This window comes from Pelophylax lessonae, assembly GCF_965119305.1.
Source record: "Pelophylax lessonae genome assembly, chromosome: 9".
Lineage (NCBI taxonomy): Eukaryota > Metazoa > Chordata > Amphibia > Anura > Ranidae > Pelophylax > Pelophylax lessonae.
This window is the reverse complement of record NC_138776.1, coordinates 53901664-53918839: the sequence shown is the minus strand read 5'-3', so window position 1 is coordinate 53918839 and position 17176 is coordinate 53901664. Positions and strand designations below refer to the sequence as shown.

General features: G+C 46.4%; 1 protein-coding gene across 1 annotated transcript in view; it reads right to left on the bottom strand.

Annotated features, from left to right (window-relative positions):
- ATRNL1 (attractin like 1) overlaps window positions 1-17176 on the bottom strand; it is a 1075574-nt gene that overhangs the window by 879408 nt on the left and 178990 nt on the right. Inside the window, exon 3 of the mRNA XM_082267948.1 lies at window positions 3464-3577. Within this exon, the coding sequence (XP_082124074.1) occupies window positions 3464-3577 (114 nt within the window). The remainder of the gene's footprint in view (window positions 1-3463; window positions 3578-17176) is intronic.

Below are 17176 nucleotides of genomic sequence, written 5' to 3'. Positions count from 1 at the left end.
GAATTTTCAAAGCTGAATGACAATGTGGACATTGGGGGACATGATAGCAATTTATAAATATCTTAATGGGGATCTCAGCTTAGAAAATAAGCTGTTCATTTGAAGGAATTGCATGAGGACTCGAGGACATACAATGCGATTAGAGGAGAAACGTTTTAACCTCAGGCAACGAGGAGGGTTCTTTACTGTTAGGGCTACAAGATTGTGGAATTCTCTACCACAAGAGGTGGTTTCTGCGGGTAGTATGGTGGCTTTGAAAAGACTCTTAGACTTACATCTCAAGGATCATGACATTACGGGCTATGTGAGATGATTACAGCCACACACACCTACACAGGTTGAACTGGATGGACTGTTGTCTTTATTCAACCTCACCTACTATGTAACAATACGTTAGAAAGTGAGTACACCCCTAAGTGAAAATGTCAAAATTGGGCCCAATTAGCAATTTTCCCTCCCTGGTGTTATGTGACTAGTTAGCGTTACAAGGTCCCAGGTGTGAATGGGGAGCAGGTATAATGGTTGCAACTTGCCCAACGAACTAAGAAAGAGCATTTAATATGTACAATGTAGGCTGAAATGCTGTTATTCTGTTTGGCCGCTCTTATGATTAACAGACCTATGCCACGTTCTAGAGCTAGCTCAGTGACACCAAGGGCAGACAGTACAACTACAACATAGTTTACTACAGAAGGAATCAGATTGTAAGCTCTAACAAGCAGGAATTTCTAAGAGGGAGGGTCAAGAGATACAAAAAGTAAAAACTGTGGGGTATGGGCAAATTAAGAAACTAATTGGAGGGTGTAGGTGGGGGCGGGATAGGCCTTTTTTGAAGAGATGAGTTTTCAGGGATCATCTGAAAGTGGATAGAGTAAGAGATAATCAGACAGATTGGGGTAGGGAGTTCCAGAGGATGGGAGAGGCTCTGAAGAAGTCCTGGAGGCAAGCATGGGAGGAGGTGATGAGGGAGCTTTAGAGCAGGAGGTCTTGGGAGGACCGATGAGAGCGGTCTGGTTGATATTTTGTGACTAGGTTAGTGATGTAGCTGGGGGCCAAGTTGTATAAGGCTTTGTATGTTATTGTTAGTATGTGAATGTAATTTTTTGGGTGAGTGGTTGCCATAAGGGACTGAGGGGGGGGATAGTCTATGTAAAGGTAATCCAGTGAGGGGGGAATTGCAGAAGTCGAGGTGAAAGATAACCAGGGAGTGAATTGGAAGCTTTTTGGTGTCATTGGTTAGGAAGGGGTGTATCTCGGAGATGTTGTAGAGTTTGAGGTGGCAAGCTTTGGACATTGATTGGATGTGGGGCCGAAAGGATAGTTCATAGTCCAGGATTACACCTAAAAACCTTGGTGTGCGGGGAAAGGTTGGTAGTTGAGGCGTTGATTTTGACAGAAAAATCAGGGGAAGGGGCACATCGGGGAGGAAATATTATGAGCTCAGTTTTGGATAGATTGAGTTTGAGGAAGTGGAGTGACATCCAGACAGATATGTATGTTAGTAAATTAGTTATACATGAGGAGACTGATGGAGTGAGCTTAGATAGAGAGATAGATTTGGGTGTCCAAAGCAAAAGAGAGAAAAAGTAGGGGCTTTTAGGGCCACTTGGAAGAAGGAGGACCAAAAACAACCATATAAAATAAATTAATTTTATTAGTCTAAAACAATATACAAAATTAAGGTACACCAGGGAAAGAGTCCCATACAACAATAACAAATAGGGTAAAAGATGCAGTACAGAAATGATACACAGAGGATTACCACGCAGGAGGCTTTCTCTTCTTGATGAGAGCTTCAGCCATGGACAGATGGTGCCCATGACTGCTATATATTTTTTGACCTTCCTGCCTCGACCCTGTATGGGATAATATTGAGTATATATCTCCATCCCGCTGGCACCTACCACATTTGATATGAGGGTTAGCATTCGGATGAGCGCTTTCTAAGGCTACTTGAGCCTACTACAAAATTAAGGAGTTACGGTGCCACTGATTTTGCTACATAAAAGGAAAGCCATTATTATATGGATGTATGGAGATTTATTTAACCATCTGAGGATCTAATAAATATAACTGTTGGCACTGATAGCAGCCACTTGAATTCTACATCTGGATATAGGGACCCTGTGTTCTATCCTGCCACTCTTATCTTTGCACGCAGCTAGAAATATCGGTCTTGTTCGGTCTCTCTGGCCCTGACGAAGCCTTATGCGAAACGCGTTGGCTTATTGGGACCCTCAAACCGAGTGTCATCAGAGACTTGCATTAACATCTGCATGAAGTATTCCATATTTCCTTGTATAGGAAACATATTTCTGTACTGCACCTTTTACCCTGTTATTGTTGTATGGGACTCTTTCCCTGGTGTCCCTTAATTTTGTATATTGTTTTAGACTAATAAAATGAATTTATTTTATATGGTTGTTTTTGGTCCTCCTTCTCCCAAGTGGCCCTAAAAGCCCCTACTTTTTCCTTTGTATATGTATATTTGGGGTATGGGCCTACCTACACGGTAAATTTGGTTTAGATTTGGGTGTCATCAGCATAGAAATGGTATTGAAAGCCAAGGAAGGCAATCAACTGACCCAGGGAGGAAGTGTATATTGAGAATAGTAGAGGTCCAAGAACAGAAGCCTGGGGAACCCCAACAGAGAAAGGAAGAGAAGAGGGAGTAGAATTGTAAGTGACACTCAAAGTGCGGTGGGATAGGTAGGATGAGCACCAGCAAAGAGTATAGTCACAGAGACCAAAGGAGTGGAGTTTTTTGAGGAGGAGGTAGTGGTCCATAGTTCAAAGGCAGCAGAGAGGTCCAGGCTTAGGAGTACAGAATAATGTCCATTGGTTTTAGCTGTTAGTAGATTGCTTGTGGGTTTGAGTTGAGCAGTTTCCGTGGAGTGTTGAGGGCAAAATCCAGACTGAAGGGGATCAAGAAGTTTGTTCTCAGTCAGGGGACGCTCAGTCGGTTGTAGATCAGACGGTCAAGGAGTTTGGAGGAAAAGGGGAGTAAGGAGATGCGGCGTATGTTGTTAAGATTGGTGGGGTCCAGTGAGGGCTTTTAAGAATATTTTAAATTTGTGTCTTAATGTGGTAATGGTAAAATCCACCTAAACAGTTTCTTTTGTAACAATTGAATAATACAAATGTGCTACCTACTGTAGTTGGCCTATACCTACTTGTACATTATGCAATATTGTAATACAACTCTCCAGTCACCATGTCACCTCTAGCCTGCCCAATTTACTATAAATAAGCGATTTTCCACTGCTGAGCTTCTCGTCTTGTAAGATGCTAGGACACCTTTTCCTTCAGCCCCTGAAACTTGTTAGAATTACAATGTGCCATACCCACGATGGAATGTTTTAGAGCGGGAATTGTACAGATTCCTGCTCTGAAACTTTGATATCTGAAAATATCCTGTCTGGATAGCAGGATGGAGTTTACTCAACACAACATGCTGGCTCACCTGAGTACTGCGATCAGAGGGGAGTATATGGAGTCTCCGTCATAGACGTACATGTGGTCCCAGCTGCACTCCGTGGCAAAGTGATTAAACCGCAACCGCAGGACGGCGTTGGGGCTGGAAAACAAGAAGAGGAAGTTGAGGTTACAGCTCTACAATCAAAGATCTTTAGAGAGTCCCAATTAAACCAAGACATAGAAATACACCTGGGGAGGGAATTGTTTCAGTAAAAGCGTTATTGTCCGAGCAGAATCCAGAGACCTCTACCGGGGGGATGAACATTAAAGACCCATTCACACGTGCACTGAGACAACATTCGATAAAATATTGCCGCACTGCCTCACAATGGACTAGCTCTAATGGATTGTACAGTAGAGTGCATTGCACGATGTACCGCACCATAACATGCATCGTGGTGCGCAGCATTGCTGTAAAAAAGTTACATGCATATTATCCTTAATTGTAATGCATTGGAAGTCTTATAATAAATGGGCTGCCTTGATGTGAATTATAACACACATCAGTGCAAAGCACTAGATTGCCTCTGGCCCCATTTACACTATTGTGCTGTGGTAAGGTGTGTTGGTGTGATGTGGTGCATTCTGAATGCCACCCTAATGCACCTTCTCAATGAACATGCATTGCTAACCACTTTGTAGCACCCTCCTCGATAAACTGCTAGTAAGGGTAGGCAAATTTAGTTCTGTGGCAGCAGAGCCGCATGTGATTGTTTTAGGCTGCTCTGGGCTCTGCAGGCTGAAGGTTTGATTGCTCCCCCCTGTCTTCTGGAGATTTCCAGGATATAGTGGGTGGGAGGGTCAAATGAGCAGCCTGAATATTTATGTAGCTCCAGCCGATCCCTGGGGAGGTATGCTCAGATGGTGGTTGGGGAGTTCATAAATAGTTTAAAACCTCAGAGAGCAGGGTTCCTGTTCTAGGAGGAGAGCCACCCGGCCTCTGCTTAAAGCGGAGTTCCAGTCTGGAGAAAAAATAAATAAAAGTCAGCAGCTACAAATACTGTAGCTGCTGATTTTTAATATAAGGGCACTTACCTTTCCAGGTATCCCGTGATGTCGGACCTTAAGCAGATTCGTCCATCGGTTTCGGTTGCAGGCGCATTGCAAGTAAGGGAAACTGGCACTGAAGCCATGTGCAAGTCACACTGCACTTTCTGAATGGTCTCACCATCTTCTGGGACACACACAAGTCCCACAAGGCAGTGGGGGAGAGGAGGAGGGGCCAGACATGGCGTAGATCGCCGTGCAACAATCTTTCCAGGAAGTGGGAGCGCGTACCTGTCAAAACCAGGTACCCGTTTACCCCTCCCCGCGAAAGTGCCAAATGTGGCATTTGAAGGGGGGGGTGCAAACAAGCGGGGAAAAGGTCCTAAAAGAAAATTACTATGCTACACATAAATGGCAGAAATAGACACCCCCAACTAGAAGGTTTTTAAAATATTAAAGTAAAACATTTTTGGTGGACATAGCAGGAAGAACTTCCGGGTTTTGGCTATGAGTCAGGTTTTTATCATTCCTAAAGAAGAGATTTCCTTTACTTCCTGCCATAGTTACCATACAAAAAAATTAGAAGAGATCTTCCCTGTGGGGTCACAGACAGGGATTCAAAAATGGACACGTTCACCACCAAAGTAAAAAACCTGGAGGATTTGTTGAAAATGATTTTTCCTCATTTCCTGTCCCTGTGACAGCCATACAAAACACTCATGGTGCAGTGGTCACCAGGACAAAAAAGCACAGACAACAATAAAACATTCTCATAAGTTCTAACCCAAAGGTGGTCATCTTACTTTATATAGGGGGCCTCAGGCTCTGAGGAAGAGGCACGCCTCGAAACGCGTTAGCCTTTCACCTTTACGAGACATTGGACTCTTACATCATGGACGTTGTTCGATGGAGTTGATATGCTGGTTTACATCGCATGTTTGTGAGTAGCCACTTTTTAATATTTTACCAATAAAAGCCTACTGAGGATAATGCGCTAGGCTGGTGCGTCCTTCTTTTTGTTTATGTTTACAGGGCCTCATGTGTGGCTCCTGGCATCACCAAACGGCCACACGCTCAGTGTATGTATCGCTAAGAAAAAACTGTCAGAGACTGGACATACTATGTGTCATGGTCTTACCTTCTTGCTGTTCTCCTTCGTTTGACATGTGCTGGCGGCCATCTTGGTTTCTGGGTTTCTTGTAACCTCCCACTCTGCGGCTCCTCCTTCCCACTGGGAGGAGCTGGATGCCTAGCTCATATATATAGGAGGTCTGTGGCTTCAGTTCCTTGCTTGGTCCTCCTGTGTTCACATGCTTCTAAGACTGCTGCTGCTTCTGGTTCCTGATCCTGGCTTCGTCTGATTACCCTGCTGGTTCCTGATCCTGGCTTCGTCTGACTACCCTGCTGGTTCCTGATCCTGGCTTCGTCTGACTACCCTGCTGGTTCCTGATCCCGGCTTCGTCTGACTACCCTCCTGGCTCCTGACCTCTGGCTTCGCAAAGACTCTGCTTCAGTTTTGCCATCCGTTTGGACTTTTGCTTTACAGCTTGATTTTCAATAAAGCTTCTTATTTTCACTTATATGTTGTTGTACGTCTGGTTCATGGTTCCCTGACATTAGGACCAAGCCATGAATTTTGACGGTACAGGGCCATCCTCGCTACCCACGCTGGTTGCCAGACTTGATCAGCAGGATCACCTGTTGGGTCAGTTCGCCGTGGCGTTGCAAATCCTGCTTGAACGCACAGCTCATTTCGCTCCCGTTGCCGATGGGTCGGTTGTCGCTCCTGGGCCCGCTCCTACTGCCGCTCCGGTTGTTGCGCCAGAGTCTACCCCGACACCTGTTGTTGCGCCTGCGGTGTTTCGGGGTATGACCGGTTCTGCCCCCCTTCCACAGCGCTTTGGGGGAGAGCCAACTCAGTGCCGAGGTTTCCTTAACCAGGTGGGCATTTATTTCGAGTTGCTGCCACATGCCTTTCCTACTGAGAGATCAAAGGTGGGCTTCTTAATTTCGCTGCTCTCGGACAAGGCCTTGGCCTGGGCCAGCCCTTTATAGGAGAACAACAATCCGGTGGTTGCCGAGTTTTCCGGTTTTGTTGCTTCTCTTTGGAGGGTATTCGATGTGCCGGCTCGTGCTGCCTCTGCTGCGAAGCTCCTTATGTCCATCAGACAGGGTTCACGATCCGTAGCTGAATACGCCATTGAGTTTCGTACCCTGGCAGCAGAGGTGGGCTGGAATAATGAGGCTCTGGTCGCTGCTTTCTCTCATGGTCTCTCGGATGCCTTGAAGGATGAGGTTGCAGCTAAGGACCTACCAGTGGAGCTCGAGTCTCTTATTTCTTTCCTGATTTTGATTGACACCAGACTCAGGGAGAGACCTTCCTTTAAGGAGAGTCTGCGGAGGCCTCCTAACAGATTGGCGCCTACCTTTGTTGTCCCACCCGTGCCTCCCTCTCCTCCCACGCCTCCTGGGGATGAACCCATGCAGCTGGGCTTTGCTCGCCTGTCCGAGGGGGAGAGGGTACTCCGGAGACGCGAGGGCCGATGCATGTACTGTGGTCTCGGTGGGCATTTTCGGTTGGCATGTCCGAACCGTCCGGGAAACGCTCGCACCTGAGATCCTGTCGGGGGCAGATCTTGGGTGGAGTCTCCTCGTCCCCGGTTTCCCGTGTTGACAAATCACTGATCACTGTTGTCCTCTCCTGGGTCGGGGGCTCAGTGACGACCCAGGCGTTGGTGGACTCTGGTGCTGGTGGTTTGTTCATTGATAGTGTGTTCGCTGCCGCCAATTCCATTCCTCTGCAGGCCTGAGGTTCTCCACTGGCTCTTGAGGCGATAGACGGCATACCCCTTCTGCCGCCACACGTGACTCATGAGACCCTTCCAGTGGGGATAGCCATTGGTGCCGTTCACAGAGAGTCGGTCTGCTTCCAGGTTATTTCGTCTCCACACTACTCGGTGGTCTTGGGGTACCCCTGGCTCCAGAAGCATAATCCGACTTTCGATTGGAGATCGGCCGAGATCCTCTCGTGGTCACCACAGTGTGGGGCTAGTTGCATCCATGGGCCTGTCAAGTTGCTGTGTACTTCCTCGGACTCTCTGTTGCCTCCTGAATACGAGGAGTACCGGGATGTATTCGATAAGGTGCGCGCGGTTGCCCTACCTCCGCACCGCCCATACGATTGTGCCATCGAGTTACAACCTGGTGCCGTTTCTCCTCGTGGCAAGGTCTATCCACTGTCGGTAGCGGAGAATGAGGCCATGGAGGAGTACGTGAAGGAGGCGCTTTCACGCGGACACATTCGCAAATCCTCGTCCCCGGCAGGGGCTGGATTTTTCTTTGTGAAAAATAGGGGCGGTGAGTTGAGGCCTTGCATCGATTACAGGGGTCTCAATCGCATCACGATCAAGAACGCTTACCCGATACCCTTGATTTCCGAGCTGTTCGATCGCCTTAAAGGGGCCACGGTCTTTACCAAACTCGACCTGAGGGCGGCATATAACCTCGTAAGGATCAAGGCGGGCGATGAGTGGAAGACCGCGTTTAACACCAGGACCGGTCATTATGAATCCTTGGTTATGCCCTTTGGGTTGTGCAATGCGCCCGCAGTCTTTCAGGAATTCATCAACAATGTTTTCCGTGACCTGTTGCAGCAGTGTGTGGTGGTCTATTTGGATGACATCTTGGTATATTCTGAATCCATGGAGACCCACATTCTGGATGTCAGACGAGTGTTGCAACGGTTACGAGAGAACAAGCTGTTCGGTAAGCTTGAGAAATGCGAATTTCACCGATCCCAGGTAACCTTCTTAGGTTACATCATTTCCGCTGAGGGGTTCTCCATGGATCCTGAGAAGGTTTCGGCTGTCTTACAGTGGCCCCAGCCCAGTGGTCTTCGCTCCCTGCAGCGCTTTTTGGGCTTCGCCAATTATTATCGGAAGTTCATCAGGGACTTTTCCATGCTAGCCAAGCCTCTCACGGATCTGACCAGGAAGGGCAGTAATTCCCAGGTCTGGCCGCTCGAGGCCATCCGAGCTTTTGAGGCTCTAAAGTCCGCCTTTGTGTCGGCTCCGATTCTGTCGCATCCCAACCCTGGGTTGCCCTTTGTCCTCGAGGTGGACGCGTCTGAGACGGGAGTAGGCGCCCTTCTGTCTCAGCGTAGAACACCAGAGGGTCCTCTGCTTCCTTGTGGGTTTTACTCCCGGAAACTGTCTTCCGCGGAGTGCAACTATCAGATTGGTGACAGGGAGTTATTGGCCATCGTGCAGGCCCTTAAAGAATGGAGGCACTTGCTCGAGGGTTCGGTGGTTCCGGTCCTCATCCTGACGGACCACAAGAATCTGACCTACCTTTCTGAGGCCAAGAGATTGACACCACGTCAGGCCAGATGGGCTCTGTTCTTGTCACGTTTTAATTACGTGGTCTCCTACCTACCCGGTTCCAAGAACATCAGGGCGGATGCCTTATCACGGCAGTACTCCGACCTGTCCAGGGAGGAGTCGATTCCGACTTCGGTCATACCTCCGAATCAGATCCTGGCCGCCATTCGCACCAGCCTGACCTCTCCCCTGGGTGAGCAGATTTTGGCGGCTCAATCTGGTGCTCCCTCTGGGAGACCCAACGGCAGATGTTTTGTGCCTGAGGAGTTGCGCACTCGGTTGTTGCGAACCTACCATAACTCCAAGACCGCGGGGCATCCTGGAAAGAATCAGCTGTCCTGGGCTGTTTCACGTCTGTTCTGGTGGCCTTCCCTACGTTCCGACATCGCCGCATATGTAGCGGCATGCTCCGTTTGTGCCCAGAGTAAGTCCCCTCGGCACCTTCCGTTGGGCCTTCTGCAACCCATAGCCACCGGGGAGCGCCCATGGTCACACCTGGGGATGGATTTCATTGTGGACCTCCCTGCATCCCGAGGCCATACGGTCATTCTCATGATTGTGGATCGGTTTTCCAAAATGTGCCACTGTGTTCCTCTCAAGAAGTTACCCTCTGCACAGGAGTTGGCCACGATTTTTGCCAGGGAGGTTTTCCGGTTGCACGGTTTGCCCAAGGAGATTGTGTCGGATCGGGGGAGTCAGTTTGTGTCCAGGTTCTGGCACGCCTTTTGCTCCCAGTTGGGGATTCATCTCTCCTTCTCCTCGGCCTACCACCCTCAGTCCAATGGGGCCGCAGAACGATCCAATCAGGCCTTGGAGCAATTCCTTCGTTGCTATGTCTCCGATCACCAAGACAATTGGGTTGACCTCCTGCCTTGGGCTGAGTTTGCCAGGAACACGGCGGTGAACTCTTCCTCTGGGACGTCTCCCTTCATGGCCAATTATGGGTTCCAACCTGCCGTGTTACCGGAGGTATTCTCTCCCCAGGATATTCCGGCTGTGGAGGATCACCTTTCTGTCCTACGTGCTTCTTGGGTACAGATCCAGAAGTCCCTTGAGGTCTCTGCGCAGCGCCAGAGACTCCAGGCTGATCGCAGACGAGCGCCTGCTCCTTCCTACCAGGCCGGAGACCGTGTATGGTTGTCCACCCGCAACCTCAACCTTCGAGTGCCCACTCCCAAGCTGGCGCCTCGCTTTGTTGGTCCCTTCCGAGTGCTTCGCAGGGTAAACCCGGTAGCCTATGCCCTTGCGCTTCCTCCTGGCATGCGGATCTCCAACGTGTTTCATGTCTCCCTGTTGAAGCCACTGGTGTGTAATCGTTTCACTTCCTCGGTTCCTCGGCCTCGTCCGGTCCAAGTGGGCAATCGTGAGGAGTATGAGGTGAGCAATATCCTGGACTCACGCCTGGTCCGCGGTCGGGTGCAGTTTTTGGTTCATTGGCGTGGTTATGGTCCAGAGGAGCGTTCCTGGGTTCCCTCCGCAGATGTCCATGCTCCTGCCTTGCTCCGTGCCTTCCACGCACGCTTCCCTCAGAAACCGTTCTTTACTCCGCGGAGGAGGGGCCCTTGAGGGGGAGGTACTGTCATGGTCTTACCTTCTTGCTGTTCTCCTTCGTTTGACATGTGCTGGCGGCCATCTTGGTTTCTGGGTTTCTTGTAACCTCCCACTCTGCGGCTCCTCCTTCCCACTGGGAGGAGCTGGATGCCTAGCTCATATATATAGGAGGTCTGTGGCTTCAGTTCCTTGCTTGGTCCTCCTGTGTTCACATGCTTCTAAGACTGCTGCTGCTTCTGGTTCCTGATCCTGGCTTCGTCTGATTACCCTGCTGGTTCCTGATCCTGGCTTCGTCTGACTACCCTGCTGGTTCCTGATCCTGGCTTCGTCTGACTACCCTGCTGGTTCCTGATCCCGGCTTCGTCTGACTACCCTCCTGGCTCCTGACCTCTGGCTTCGCAAAGACTCTGCTTCAGTTTTGCCATCCGTTTGGACTTTTGCTTTACAGCTTGATTTTCAATAAAGCTTCTTATTTTCACTTATATGTTGTTGTACGTCTGGTTCATGGTTCCCTGACACTATGGAAGATGGTTAACGACCGCCTGCCTGATACAGGTGATGGTTTAAAATTTGCAGACATATCAGTGTGGCTGGAGACTGGGAACATACTGCAGGAGACTGTCAAACACTGGGGACACATTACAATAGACTACAAGAGATCACTACCCATGCAGTTCATTCACTAATAAATTGTTTGTAACCCTAACATTTCATATTCCTGATATGTGGCTGCTGTACCATGTACTTGTATGAGAAAGTCTCCTGTTCTCTTTGTACTGCTTCCTTTGTGTGAAATCCCTGGTGTTCCTGCCAGTCCCTCTGCTTGCAAACTGACCACACTAGGCAGAAGAAGACCGTGTGGTCAATTCTCTAGCTATTCTGGGAACTCAGCCTGCTCTCCTCCAATGATCAGTCATGTACAGACATGCCCACCCTGCACAGTCATTCACTGGGAAGCTCAATGTACTGTTGCTTCTCCTCTCTCCAGCTCTCATGCAGCTGGGAATAGAGGGAATGTGATCAATTATAAAAAAAAAAGGTAAAAAAAAAGGGTAATTTTAATGTTTTTTTATATCTATACACAAATGTTTTGCCTTTCATTTCTATTTTAAACCGAATGGGTTCTTTTACAAGGTGATCATTCACAAACACTTTAAGTGCTCCCTACAGTCTCCCTAAAAATAATCACGCCTGACAATCATTTCAGCACGATCCATTAGAACAGATCAGAGAAAGTACATCACAAATATGTACAGTATCTCACAAAAGTGAGTACACCCCTCACATTTTTGTAAATATTTTATTATATCTTTACATGTGACAACGCTGAAGAAATAACACTTTGCTACAATGTACAGTAGTGAGTGTACAGCTTGTATAACAGTGTAAATTTGATGTCCCCTCAAAATAACTCAACACACAGCCATTCATGTCTAAACCGTTGCCAACAAAAGTGAGTACACCCCTTAGTGACAATGTCCAAATTGGGCCCAATTGGCCATTTTCCCTCCCCGGTGTCATGTGACTTGTTAGTGTTACAAGCTCTCAAGTGTGAATGGGGAGCAGGTGTGTTAAATTTGGTGTTATCGCTCTCACTCTCTCATACTGGTCACTGGAAGTTCAACATGGCACCTCATGGAAAAGAACTCTCTGAGGATCTGAAAAAAAGAATTTTTGCTCTACATAAAGATGGCCTAGGCTATAAGAAGATTGCCAAGACCCTGAAATTAAGCTGCATGGTGGCCAAGACCATACAGCAGTTTAACAGGACAGGTTCCACTCAGAACAGGCCTCGCCATGGTCCAACAAAGAAGTTGAGTGCACATGCTCAGCGTCATATCCAGAGGTTGTCTTTGGGAAATAGACGTATGGGTGCTGCCAGCATTGCGGCAGAGGTTGAAGGGGGTCAGCCTGTCAGTGCTCAGGCCATACACTGCATCAAATTGGTCTGCATGGCTGTCGTCCCTGAAGGAAGCTTCTTCTAAAGATGATGCACAACGGAGCCCGCAAACAGTTTGCTGAAGACAAGCAGACTAAGGACATGGATTACTGGAACCATAGCCTGTGGTCTGATGAGACCAAGATAAACTTTTATTGTTCGGATGGTGTCAAGCGCGTGTGGCGGCAACCAGGTGAGGAGTACAAAGACAAGTGTGTCTTGCCTACAGTCAAGCATGGTGGTGGGAATGTCATGGTCTGGGACTGCATGAGTGCTGCCAGCACTGGGGAGCTACAGTTCATTGAGGAAACCATGAATGCCAACATGTACTGTGACATACTGGAGCAGAGCATGATCTCCTCCCTTCAGAGAATGGGCCACAGGGCAGTATTCCAACATGATAACGGCCCCAAACACACCAAGACGACCACTGCCTTGCTAAAGAAGCTGAGGGTAAAGGTGATGGACTGGCCAAGCATGTCTCCAGACCTAAATCCTATTGAGCATCTGTGGGGCACTCTCAAATGGAAGGTGGAGGAGCGCAAGGTCTCTAACATCCACCAGGAATGGAAGAGGACTCCAGTGGCAACCTTTGAAGCTCTGGTGAACTCCGTGCCCAAGAGGGTTAGGGCAGTGCTGGAAAATAATGATGGCCACACAAAATATTGACAATTTGGGCCCAATTTGGACATTTTCACTTAGGGGTGTACTGCCAGCGGTTTCGACATTAATGGCTGTGTGTTGAGTTATTTTAAGGGGACAGAAAATTTACACTGTTATACAAGCTGTACACTCACTACTTTACATTGTAGCAAAGTGTCATTTCTTCGGTGTTGTCACATGAAGTGTACTCACTTTTGTGAGATACTGTATATACACACATACATACAGTGGATATAAAAAGTATTCACACCCCTGTTAAAATGTCGGGTTTCTGTGATGAAAAAAAAGAGACAAAGAAACCATTTCAACATGTTCTACCTTTAATGTGAACTATAAAAGTAAAAATAAAAAACTATAATATGGTTGCATAAGTGTGAACACCCTTAAACTAATACTCTGTTGAAGCACCTTTTGATTTCATTACAGCACTCAGTCTTGTTGGGTATGAGTCTATCAGCATGGCACATCTTGACTTGACAATATTTGCCCACTCTTCTTTGCAAAAACTCCAAATCGGTATGATTGCGATGGCATCGCCAGTGCACAGCCCTCTTCAGATCACCCCACAGATTTTCAATTGGATTCAGGTCTGGGCTCTGGCTGGGCCATTCCAAAAGTTTTAATCTTCTTCTGGTGAAGCCATTCCTTTGTTGATTTGGATGTATGCTTTGGGTCGTTATCATGCTGAAAGATGAAGTTTCTCTTCATGTTCAGCTTTCTAGCAGAAGCCTGAAGGTTTTGCGCCAATATTGACTGGTATTTTGAACATTTCATAATTCCCTCTACCTTGTCTAAGGCCACTGTTCCAGCTAAAGAAAAACAGCCTCAAAAGAATGATGCTTCCACCACCATGCTTCATTGTGGGTATGGTGCTCTTTTGGTGATGTGCTCTTTTTTTTTTGCGCCAAACATATATTTAGGAATTATGGCCAAAAAGTTCAATCTTGGTTTCATCAGACCTTAACACATTTTCCCACATTCTTTTGGGGGACTTCAGATGTGTTTTTGCTAAATTTAGCCGGGCTTGGATGTTTTCCTTCGTGAGGAAAGTCTTCCGTCTTGCCACTCTACCCCCTAGACCAGACATATGAAAATACGGGAGATTGTGGTCGTCACATGTACAACACAGCCAGTACTTGCCACCATATTCCTTCAGCTTCTTTAATGTTGCTGTAGGCCTCTTGGCAGCCTCCCTGACCAGTTTTCTTCTCATCTTTTTATTAATTTTGGGGTAACGTCCAATTCTTGGTAATGTCACTGTTGTGCCATATTTTCTCCTATTGATGATGACTGTCTTCACTGTGTTCCAGTGAGGCTGGAGCAAGCACCGAACATTGAACGGGATCACGCCGTCTAGCAGCCGGTATTTGCCGGGACTCCGCCACCTTACACTCGGAGGTATGAACTACCTGTAACTATTGGTCTGTTTGTTGCATGGTCTTTTCCCCTCATTCACTTGGCACGGAGGACCTTCCTGCTCTCTTCCCCCACCTCCACTGGGACATGATGAGCAATCCCTGAACGGACTTAACTCCATATACAGTGCCTATGACATTTTCAAGGAGGAAATTATACCTGCACATTGTTTGGTTCTTTTCTTCAGGGATTACACTGTCTATTGGAGCCTATTTCATCCATTTTGGACTATCTTCCCAATAGCCACATTTACAGCATTATCCTCAAATTCTCCATCTGACACCGGATTTTGAGTAACTGGAACCTTTTATCTTCCTACAGACCTGAGTTATGGTTTTTTCTAACGATCCTTTTTCCGCTACACAGGCATACCTGTGACTGGTATCAGCAACCCTGCAGACCATATATATCCTCATTTCCCGGTTGGATACATTATCCCTGACCCCTATTTGAACCACTCCAATATTGATACAATTTTTGTATTTAGGTCTGTGGTGATGCAATCCATTGTATGTACATGATTTTAATGTTTTAATTGTATTTGTGTCCAGTCCTGTTCTTTGGTCATTCACCAGGCATAGGTGCCTTAATAAACGTATTGTTTATTTTTCACCACTACCCAGCCACTACTAGTGTCTTTTTTGTGGCGCCTATATCTGATCACCCTTGTCTTGTGAATGCTTTGGAGGCAACCTTGTTTCCATCACATTCACAGAATTCCTTTTTTGTTCATATATATATATATATATATATATACACACATATGTCTTTTCTATCCATCTATCAATACACACTGATTCTGCATTCTATCAATACTCAGTGATTCTGCACTTCCGGGTAGAAGGCGGGCGCGCCACCGGCATGCCACTCCTGCTGTGATTTGGAACACAGATTTGCCGTGATCAATGGCCCGCATCCCTCATCACATAAATTGCATCAAAAAGAAAAAAGATGGGGCTTTAAATAGGCCAGTGGGAAAGGGAGGATCAGGGGTATATGAACCTAAAAAAAAAAAGAAGGGAATTCATGCTGTCATTCATTCTGACTGTTTCAAGAAAAAAAAAAAAAGAGGGGAGGGTGTAAATGTAACATAGAAATAGTAAACGCTTATCACTGGCAGTTTTATGTTACAAATTCCTTATAACAACATTTCAGTGTAATGCATGTAAAATGCACAAAAACGCATATGAACACATGCAAATATGCACATAAAAACAATGGCAGCATATGCATTGGTGTACAAGGATCTATCTGATGTCATAGGCAGGGATGGGGGAAGACAGCGGGTTCCGTCACTCACTTACGCGCAGCAACCGTCATCCCGCTTTTACTGTTGATTGCTGCTTATAAATGGATTGTTTCCTTCCTGTATTACTCATGGAAGAGTCTTACCCCCCTGCATTTCTGACAGAGCTAAGGAAGGGTTAATTTATACAATTTTTTTCTTTTTTTTTTACACAAGATTCAGAGAATTCACACTTTTGCCAATTAGAAAAATGTATGACTCTTGGTTAGCAAGAAAAAAACAAAAAACGTCAGGGGTATATGAACCTCTTTTACGCTGTCCAAAATGTATTTAATAAAAAGGTTTGACATTAGACAGAACTTCAAGAATAAAATATAACTAAAGGCAAAACCAACATAAAAAAACACAACTAAAAAACTAAAAAAAAAAAAAAAAAAGAAGGGAATGTAGAGAGGTCTGGAAAAGGCTGAGAGCAATAGAAGGGACTTTTATAAATTAGGGCGGCATTAAACCCAAAAACAAAACATTTATTGAATTGCAATACACAAAAATGCGCCCCCCCCCCCCCCCCCCGTAATACAGTGTCTATGAGTATATATACAGTCAGTTCCATAAATATTGGGACATCGACAAAATTCTATTTTTTTTGGCTCTATACACCACCACAATGGATTTGAAATGAAATAAACAAGATGTGCTTTAACTGCAAACTTTCAGCTTTAATTTGAGGGTGTTTACTTCCAAATCAGGTGAACGGTGTAGGAATTACAACAGTTTGTATATGTGCCTCCCACTTTATAAGGGACCAAAAGTAATGGGACAGATTAACAATCATAAATCAAACTTTCACTTTTTATTACTTGATTGCAAATCCTTTGCAGTTAATTACAGCCTGAAGTTTGGAACGCATAGACATCACCAGACGCTGGGTTTCATCCCTGGTGATGCTCTGCCAGGCCTCTACTTCAACTGTCTTCAGTTCCTGCTTGTTCTTGGGGCATTTTCCCTTCAGTTTTGTCTTCAGCAAGTGAAATGCATGCTCAATCGGATTCAGATCAGGTGATTGACTTGGCCATTGCATAACATTCCACTTCTTTCCCTTTAAAAAACTCTTTGCTTGCTTTCGCAATATGCATTGTCCATCTGCACTGTGAAGCGCCATCCAGTGAGTTCTGAAGCATTTGGCGGAATATGAGCAGATAATATTGCAGATAATATTGCCTGAAACACTTCAGAATTCATCCTGCTGCTTTTGTCAGCAGTCACATCATCAATAAATACAAGAGAACCAGTTCCATTGGCAGCCATACATGCCCACACCATGACACTACCACCACCATGCTTCACTGATGAGGTGGTATGCTTTGGATCATGAGCAGTTCCTTTCCTTCTCCATACATAGAAACATAGAAACATAGAATGTGTCGGCAGATAAGAACCATTTGGCCCATCTAGTCTGCCCAATATATCTGAATCCTATGAATAGTCCCTGGCCCTATCTTGTATGAAGGATAGCCT